We start from the raw sequence: 9,969 nt of genomic DNA on the forward strand, positions 1-9,969 counted from the left end.
ATCAGAAATTCAAATATGCCATGCTGACATAAGATCAATTTATTGCTTCCTAAATCTAATGTTACTGAATTGGTGCATTTCATGGTAACACTTTGTTTATATTGGGTTATGTTGAATGTGTGTGAGGGGGGTGTCTTTTGGTAGAAACAAAGCTGTATTGTTAAAATGTTTTGTTTTTTTTTCTAAACCTATTTTTTGACAGGTATTTCAGAGAGATGGCAGTGACTTGCATATGACACACAAGATAGGGTTGGTCGAAGCACTCTGTGGGTTTCAGTTCACATTTAAGCACCTTGATGGACGTCAGATTGTTGTTAAATATCCTCCTGGAAAAGTAATTGAACCAGGTATAGTCTTGGGTTCACAAGACAGTTTGCTTTTAAAAACAATTTGCTTGAAGACCTTGAGTTCCATCTTTGACTTAATTCAGGGTTTGACCAATACCAGGGATCATGGCAACTAGAAATTTTAATTTTATGCATGGGATTTTTATGTCCTTGTTGCTGGTGTCTTAGCAAGAATGTCATTTATGCACCCCGTGGCTCTGTGGGAGTCTGAGCCATAAGCAAGAACTCTCACAGGTTTTGCAAGATTCTGAACCACCAAGTGGGACAGACATAGAGCCACATGGTGCAGGAAGGATGATGATCTTGCTTGTCAGTAGCTGCAGCAGGGAGGAGGAAACTTCACAAACAGCATGGTGAGGATCAATGGGGAAGCTGGGGGAAAATTTTGAGGCTGGCTTGCTGGAGTGGGAGTAGGGGCTGGTGAGGTAGCTGATAGGTTTACTGAGGCGGGGGGGGGGGGGTTGGCTGGCTGCTGGGGTGGGAGTGCTAGGAATTGGGGGTGGCTAATTTTAAGGAAGGAGGGAGATAGTGGAGAGGGGGAAGACTGATGGTAAGGAGTGGGCTAAAAGTGGGTGATGACAGAGAGGGAGGAGAGAGTAAGGTGGAGAGAGTGATGATGGGATAGGTTGTATGGCAATAGGTCTGCTGGCTATATATTAAGAACCTGATTTGTTAAGCCACCTTTTCCTTTGGACATGAACTGTTAAAACAGCCTTTAGCAAATCGAACTCCAAAGAAGCTGCAGTAGATAACGGAAGTGATTTCCCCATACCCACTTCCTCTCAGCTTTAGTGTAGACAGAGGTGGAAGGTGGGAAGGAAGGTCTCCGCTGCTGGCTTCTAAGTTTTTTTTTTGTTTTTTTTTTAGCCTGGCTTCTAAATCCAAAGGAAATCTGTAAAGGCTTGCCTTAATTTATCCCATCATAATAAGGAGGAATTTAATAAATTCCATAAAGTTTAATATTTCCTTGCTTTTTGTTTTGTTCATCTTTCTCCAAAATAGGTTCTGTTCGTATAGTCAAAGGGGAAGGAATGCCACAATATCGCAATCCTTTTGAAAAAGGAGATCTGTTTATTAAGTTTGATGTGCAGTTTCCAGAAAATAACTGGATTAACCCAGAAAAGCTTTCTGTAAGTGTCAATATTAATTTTTTAACTTTGTAATGTATTTATATCAACTGATTTAGAATTTGCATTATTGAATAAGGTCAGTTTTTGATCTTTGACTAATATAAAGTAATTTACTACTACTTCTTATCATTTCTATAGCGCTACAAGGCATACGTAGCACTGTACACCATACACAAAAAGACAGTCCCTGCTCAAAGAGCTTACAATCTAGATAAGACAGGAGACAGAGCAATTAAGGGTAATGGAATGAAGAGGTGAAGATAAAAGGACAGGGCAAGTGAGCAGTGGTTAGGAGTCAAAAGCAGTGGTAAAGAGGTGGGCTTTAAGTTTGGACTTGAAAACGGCCAAAGGGGGGGGCTAGACTTACAGGCTCGGGAAGTTTATTCCAGGCATGAGGTGCAGCAAGATAAAAGGAACGGAGTCTGGAATTAGTTATTCAAGGTCTTTATGTAACAGTAATTGTCTATTCTCTAATCTATTTCCATCAAGATTGATACATTGTAAGCCACATTGAGCCTGCGAAAATGTGGGATACAAATGCAATAAATAAATAAATTAGCAGTAGAGGAGAAGGGGACTGATAAGAGAGATTTATCAACAGAACGGAGTACCAGAGGGGGGGGCGTAGGGAGAGACGAGTGGAGAGGTACTGGGGAGTGGCAGAGTGAATGCACTTATAGGTCAATAAGAGAAGTTTGAATTGAATGCGGAAACGGATAAGGAGACAGTGAAGTGACTTAAGGAGAGGGCTAATGTGGGCATAACGACTTTGGTGGAAAATGAGTCGCGCAGCAGAGTTTTGGACTGATTGAAGAGGAGAGAGATGGCTAAGAGGGAGGCCGATGAGAAGCACGTTGCAGTAATCTAGGCGAGAGGTGATAAGAGTGTGGATAAGGGTTCTGGTAGAGTGCTCAGAAATGAAGGGACGGATTTTGCTGATGTTATAGCAGTGGCGTTCCTAGGCTGACTGACACCCGGGGCGGATCGCCGATGCGCCCCCCCCCCGGGTGCATTTTTACCTGCTGGGGGAGGGGGGTGCCACGCGCCTGTCGGCTCCAATCCGCTTGTTCCCTGCAGGGAGGGAACAAGCGGACTCGGCCGACAGGCGCGCAGCACCCCCCCCCCCCCCCCCCCCAGCGGCATGCAACCGGGGCGGACCACCCCCCACCCCCCGGTACGCCACTGTGTTACAGAGAACGAAACAACAGGTTTTGGCAATCTGTTGAATGTGAGCAGAGAAGGAGAGAGAAGAGTCGAAGATGACCCCAAGGTTACGATCTGATGAGACAGGGAAGATGAGTGCTATCCACAGAAACAGAGAAAGAGGGGAGAGGAGAGGTGGGTTTAGGGGGAAAGATGAGAAGCTCGGTTTTGGCCATGTTAAATTTCAGATGACGTTGAGACATCCAGGCAGCGATATCGGATAGGCAGGCTGAAACTTTGGACTGGATGCTGGTTGAGATATGGGGGGTAGAGAGGTAGATCTGGGAGTCGTCAGCGTAGAGATGGTATTGAAAGCCATGGGATTTTATCAGAGAGCCAAGGGAAGAAGTGTAGATGGAGAACAGGAGAGGACCGAGAACAGAACCTTGAGGTACACCGATTGGTAGTGGGATAGAAGTGGAAGAGGATCCACCAGAATGTACACTAAATGTGCGAAGTGAGAGGTAGGAGGAGAACCAGGAAAGAACAGAACCCTGGAATCCAAGTGAAGACAGCATATCAAGGAGTAGGCTGTGATCAACAGTGTCAAAAACAGCAGATAGATCAAGAAGGATGAGGATAGAATAGAGACCTTTGGATTTGGCCAGAAACAGGTCGTTGGAAACTTTTGTAAGTGCAGTTTCAGTTGAATGAAGAGGGCGAAAGCCAGATTGGAGTGGGTCAAGAACAGCATGAGATGAAAGAAAGTCAAGACAGCAGCGGTGAACGACGCATTCAAGTATTTTGGAGAGGAAGGGGAGGAGGGAGATGGGTCGATATTTGGAAGGACAGGTAGGGTCAAGTGAAGGCTTCTTAAGGAGTGGTGTGACCACAGCATGTTTGAAGGCATCATTTAGTGACCTTATTGGGGTGTGGTTGCACAGAAACAGAGCATCAGGGCAGGTAAAGATAGTAAGGCTTCACAATCCTAATGCAATATTGAAGAGCCTACCAAATTTCTGGATTTACCCTAACATCTTTACATTTTAGGTGTCTTTTCACAGGTTATGATATCTACTAAAAGGCCAACAAAAAGTTGTTGTAGTACAATGGTAGAAGAGCATACTGCATGATGTATTAATTTGCCAATAAAGAGTGCTCTTTTTGTGCATGTGTTTACTACAGAATAAAAGGAGGGCAGGGGAAGTTGCTTGGTATATTTTATTTCCCCTCCTGGATTCTTCCATCTCAAATAGAAGTGGAACTGGCACTATAACCTTTCATTTTGAACTACAGGGTTATACCCCCCCCCCCCCCTAACCCCTATTAACCTCAGTCATTGCAGTGATAGTCTGTTAGCCCAGGGAGTGCAGACTTCACTTCTTCCAAATCCCAACTAATATGGACCTTTGATCTGGCCACTAGATGTCACAGTCCTACAATTATGCTCAAGGGCTGTGAAACTCCAGTTTCAGCCAGTTGGGAGAGCAGAAGACAATACCCAGGAATTGGGTCCTCTATACCAACAAGCGGGGGCACCAGCCCTCTGTGTCAGGACATTCGAATGTGACTTTGAGATGTCCAGCATGGTATGCTCCTTTGCGCCACTTATCTGTTGAGCAAAAACAATAGCTTGGCTGACAGACTGAGCAGGCTCATTCAACCACATCAGTGGTCTCTTAACATGGGCGTTTCCCGAGAGATCATCCAAGTGCAGGGCACCCCCTTTGTGCCACTTAGATCAATCACAAAGTCCCTCAGTTCTGCTTCAGGCCCACAGCAGGCTAGCGTCAGATGCTTTCCTCCTTCATTGGGGGACAGGACCTCTGTTTGCTATCCTCCCATTCCTCTTGTGGGGAAGACTCTGCTGAAACTCAAGCAGGGCTATGATCTTGATTGCTCCCTTCTGGCCCCAGCAGATCTAGTTCCCTTTTCTTCTTGAATTATCCTCCGAAGAACCATGGAGATTGTAGTGTTTTCCGACACAGAACGAGGGATCTTTTCTGCATCCCAACCTCCAGTGTCTAGCCCTCATGGCCTGGATGTTAGAGTCTAGAATTTGCTTCCTTGTCTCTTGTAGAGGGTGTGTCCCAGGTCTTGCTGGCTTCCAGGAAAGATTTCACTAAGAGGTGTTACTCTTTTAAATGGAGGAGGTTTGCTGACTGGTGTGAGGCCAGGGCTGTAGATCCCATTTCCTGCCCTACACAGACCCTGCTTGAATACCTTCTATACCTTTCTGAGTCTGGACTTAAGACCAACTCCATAAGGGTTCACCTCAGTGCGATTAGTGCTTATCAACGTGTAGACAGTAAGCCCATCTGTGGATAGCCTTTATTTGTTTGCATCATGAGCGGTTTGCCTTTGTCAAAGCCCCCTGTCAAACCTCCACCTGTGTCATGGGACCTCAATGTCATTCTCACCCAGCTGATGAAAACTCCTTTTGAGCCACTTGATTCCTATAAGGTTATTTTCTTGGTGGCTGTTACTTCAGCTAGTGGGGTCAGTGAGCTTCAGGCCTTAGTAGTGGATGCACCTTATATGAATTTTCATCACAACAGATTAGTCCTCCACACACATCCTAAGTTACTTCCCAAGGTTGATTCGGACTTCCATCTGAACCATTCAGTTATCTTGCCGACATTCTTTCCCCAACCTCGTGCCCATCCTGGTGAGAGTGCCTTGCACGACTTGGACTGCAAATGAGCATTGACCTTTTACTTGGCGCGGACTAAGCCCCACAGACAGTCCACTCAATTTTTTGTTTCTTTTGATCTCAACAGGATGGGGATCACCATCGGGGAAAAACACAGTGTCTAATTCGTCCCCACCTACCCTCCTCTCCTCTTTACACATTAATTGATTTGCTTGCTTTATTTTTTGTCTATTAGATTGTAACCTATTTGAGCAGGGATTGTCTTTCTTCTATGTTTGTGCAGCGCTGCGTACGCTTTGTAGCGCTATAGAAATGCTTAGTAGTAGTAGTAATTGGCTGGCAGACTGCTTTTCTTTCACTTATGCCCAGGCTGGGCTGACCCTAGAGGGTCATGTAGAGGCTCACAATGTCAGAGCCACGGCTTCCTCAGTAGCTCACTTGCAGTTGGCCTCCATTGAAGTAATTTGCAAGGTGGCAACGTAGTAGGGCTGTTGAGTCCACACATTCACTTCTCACTATTGCCTTGAGCAGCATACCTGACGTGACAGTCGGTTTGGACAGACAATACTGCAGAATCTGTTTGGGGTCTAGACTCCAACTCCACAATGCTAGGCCTGTATTGTTCTGTTCCAGGCTGCAGTGCACTCTCCCTCAGTTTGTATATAGTTTCAGGTTGATCTGTGTTCTGTCCTTGCTGTTGAGGCCCAGTTGACCAATGGTTATTGTTTTTGGTGAGCCTGGTTGCTGGGGGTTCCTCACATGTGAGGAGAGTAGGCCTGTTTGTCCTTGGAGAAAGAGAAGATACTTACCTATAGCAGGTATTCTCCAAGGACAGTGGGCCTTATATTCTCACAACCCTCCCTCCTCCCCTTGTAATTGTCTCCTGTTTTTGTTTTCATATTCTATACTATTGTACGGCGGATACTGCGCATTCTTCGAGGACAAGCAGGCTTCCAGTTCTCACAAGTGGGTCGACTATCTGCGTTGCCCAGGAAATCAGCATATGAACAGCAAATAAAACAATCTTCCAGAGCCTTCTGGGCGCGCGACGCTCCCCACCATGCATGGGCAAGAGCGCCTTCCTGCCCACAGCTTCTCTGCATCTTGTTAGTTTCTTTCCATGAAAGGAGGTGGTTGTGTTTTACGTCACTTTTCACATGCCTGGGAAGAGCCTTACTGCGTTTTTGGAGCTTTTTTTTTTTTTATTATTATTATTAAAAGGGAAAAAAAACCTTTATCTTCTTAGCTTTAGGCCCGCATATTACTTTTTTTTTTTCTTTTTTCGTCGTGGGCCCCCTTTTAGGCCTGCTCATTTGGGGTTACCCTTTTTTTTTGTCTTTCCCTCTGTTTTTTACACACAATCGCGACTTTTGATTTTGCCGGAGCCATTTTCTCTTCCATGTCATCGAAGACCCCCAGTGGCTTCAAGCATTGCTCTCGGTGGAACCGGACCATCTCGGGTACTGATACACATTCTTGGTGTATTCAGTGTCTCGGGCCTGACCATAGCCCGGCAAATTGTGTCCTTTGCCTTCACATTTCCCGAGAAGCTCAACGGGAAAACCTTTTTGGAGCTTGGTCTGGTTCTTCGGCATCGAGGTCAGTGGCGTTGACATCAAAGGAAGCATTGGGAGTTGAGGTAGGGATGGCTGCTAGGGTTTCCCCACTTGTGAGAATTGGAACCTGCTTATCCTCGGAGAAAGCGAAGATACTTACCTGTAGCAGGTATTCTCCAAGGACAGCAGTCTTCATATTCTTACAATCACGCCCACCTCCCCTTGGAGTTTTTTCTTCATAGTTTTTCATTTTTATGCTGTTGTATTAAACTGATGCGATGCGGGAAGACGCTCCGTGCATGCATGGTGGGGCACATTGCACACACTGAAGGCTCTGGAAGATTTTTTTCTTTGCTGTCTATATGCCGATTCCTGGGCGACGCGGATCATCGACCCACTTGTGAGAATGTGAAGCCTGCTGTCCTCTAATATCTGCTACAGGTAAGTATCTTCGCTTTCGTGGCAGGGGGGAAGGCACTTGCACATTGGAGCATGACTCACACTCGGTAAAGCTCTTACAAGCTAGTTAGAAGCTCTGGGCTGGGCAACCCTTCTTGTGTTTACCCACATGTGAGAATATAAGGCCTTCTGTCCTCAGAGAATACCTGTCTTCACTTTTACCTGGTGCTGTAGAGCTCATTTTTATGCAGTGTGCCTAGTGGTAGATTACAAGTAACAATGTCAATAATGTGTATTAATTGTTAGTAAATGATTATATAAACATTTTATTGTATGTAATTCACAAAGATCCCATCCTAAAATAACATAAAACTAAGCCCAAATTTAGCAGGGGAAATATAATTTAAATAAAGGGAGCAGAGAGAAAAAATTGAGCATGCCACACAACTATCTGAAGTCATAAGCAACAGAACGGGGTGGAACGTGGGGTCAGGGACCAACCACTATTTTGCCCAACAAAAGCATTAGCAGCCAGAGAGTGGTTTGGCCTTTCCAAACAAAAATGTTCCACTGGCCCTGCTCTAACTGACAAACAAAAACCAAAGCAATGCTATTGATGCTTCATATTTCTTAGAAGCCCGATTAAGACTTATCAGGTACCATACTATTTGTGATGCTGAAATAGAATTTTACTCTCTAGGAACTGGAAGATCTCTTGCCAGCTAGACCTGAAAACCCCACTGTAATTGGTGAAACTGAAGAAGTAGATCTTCAAGAGTTTGACAACACACGTGGCTCAGCTGGAGGCCAGAGACGGGAAGCTTACAATGATAGCTCAGATGAGGAAAGTGGTCATCATGGTCCTGGTGTACAGTGTGCCCATCAGTAAATATTTGGAAGGAAGTTGCACAAAGGATTCTTTCAAATTTTTTTGCCTGGTTTTTGTTTCAGCAATTCAGCTGGTTTGTGCAAGTAATCCAGATAATCTAATGGACACTCTTTCTGTATGCATAACTTGGTTATAGTATTTACAGAGTGTATAATTTAAACTAACCATAAAGCTTACATCTTTACAGTTTTGACCATTCTATAGCAGAATAAAGAACTCGAATGGCAGACCAGATTCCCCTCATGGGTTTTAAGTTTTTCCGTCCTTGTACCTGTGCTTGATTTTTACGTTTCTGTGTAGATTGTTTTATTTTTAAATTCAGACCTGACATTGTACACTTTGTCCTGAAATTTTGTACTTGGCTGCAGTTGCATAAGCTGCTAGAATGGAATAATTTCATAGCCCTGTATCATTTTGATGCAAGGTAAATGAATGATCTTTGCATACACAAGGAATTTTGAAGTAGAGTTGCAACAATGGAGGAACATAATATAAATGGTTGTAAAGTTTCTTTTCTTTTTTTTTTTTAATCTTGTGAAAGGTTTCTGAAATTAAGTAATAAACGCAGTTGGTGTATAATTACTTTTCCCCTTGTCAGCTTATAAAGATTTAAAGCTAAAAAAAAGTTTATTAAAACACAGCATTCTAACTAGCAAACCCCTTAATCAGAAGCTAACAAAATGGCACCAGTTGAAGTTTTTTAATTTTGTTTAATGGGTTGTTTTTGTTTGCAAAACTGTAGACGGAGTTCTTTAATACAAGTTTATGATTTTTGAAGGTACAGAGAAGAAAGGACAAGCTCACCACACTCACTGAATTTGAGCAATACACATAGGAATCTAGGTATTCATTTCATTGCAGTAAATTGTTAAGTTAATGCAAAGTAGTACGTGAACGACAGGTTGTTTGCCTCCTTTTTGTTTTGGGTGGGGTGGGTCATGGGCTAGGGATGTCTGATAAGAGGCACAAACCTTTCCCCCTCTCTCTCCACACACACACACACAGAGGAAGGGTGACATTTAAACTTTAATCTTCCTCTTTCTTCCCCCCCCCCCCCCCCCCCCCCCCCGATTTAAAAAAAAAATTGGAAGTAGAAAAGAAATGGCCCTCCTGTTCCACTACCAAAGTCCCTGGTGTTTAGTGGTGCCCCTGATCCTGTACCTTAAATTGCCCTGGTGTCTAGTGGCAGTTTTCCCTCCCTCCCCACCCCTGCTGACTTGACATTAGAAAAAAAAATGTCTTTGGTGTTTTGTGGGGGCACTTCAATCCCTTGTCCAGGCCCCTCCAGACCTGGGCCTAAACAAGGCAGGAGTGATGCCTACTCACAACTGCCTTAGTGCCATCATCTTCAAAATGACGGCACCCAGCCTGCATGGTTCATCCTGGGATGCACCAGGCCAGAGCCAGCCTACCATTTAAGGGAATCCTGGGATGCACTAGGGCAGGGCCAGAGATGGTGCCCATAGAAAGGAAGGGAAAGAGAAGAGAGATGGTGCCCATGGGGTGGGAGGAGAGAGGAGATGGTGCCCATAAGGGAAGGGATAGAAACAAGACAGATATAAGGAGGAAGAAAATGGCAGAAAGTTGAATGTGAAATGTTATAGGGGAAGAATAGGAGGAGAGAGGAGGCCCTAAAAATAGAGTTCGGAGCACAGACAGAGGAATAGAACCAGAGACAGACAATAAGATGATTAGAAAAATAAAATCACCGGACAACAAAGGTAAGAGAAATGATTTTATTTTCAATAGGTCAGTTTTAATAATTGACATCTGCAATCCAAATTTTTTCACTATACAGGTGAAAATGTGAAGGGGACACTTTATGCAGTTAACCGTGTGATTAATCATGATC

The 9,969-nt window shown here is 44.3% G+C and overlaps 1 protein-coding gene across 1 annotated transcript in view; it reads left to right on the forward strand.

The window, feature by feature from the left end:
• DNAJA2 (DnaJ heat shock protein family (Hsp40) member A2) overlaps positions 1 to 8,699 on the forward strand; it is an 85,252-nt gene extending 76,553 nt beyond the window's left edge. Inside the window, exons 7-9 of the mRNA XM_030204384.1 lie at positions 203 to 347; positions 1,350 to 1,477; positions 7,929 to 8,699. Coding sequence (XP_030060244.1) covers positions 203 to 347; positions 1,350 to 1,477; positions 7,929 to 8,117 — 462 coding nt within the window. The 3' untranslated portion in view covers positions 8,118 to 8,699. The remainder of the gene's footprint in view (positions 1 to 202; positions 348 to 1,349; positions 1,478 to 7,928) is intronic.
• Positions 8,700 to 9,969: the final 1,270 nt, after the last annotated feature.

Source organism: Microcaecilia unicolor, chromosome 5 (genome assembly GCF_901765095.1).
Source record: "Microcaecilia unicolor chromosome 5, aMicUni1.1, whole genome shotgun sequence".
NCBI lineage: Eukaryota > Metazoa > Chordata > Amphibia > Gymnophiona > Siphonopidae > Microcaecilia > Microcaecilia unicolor.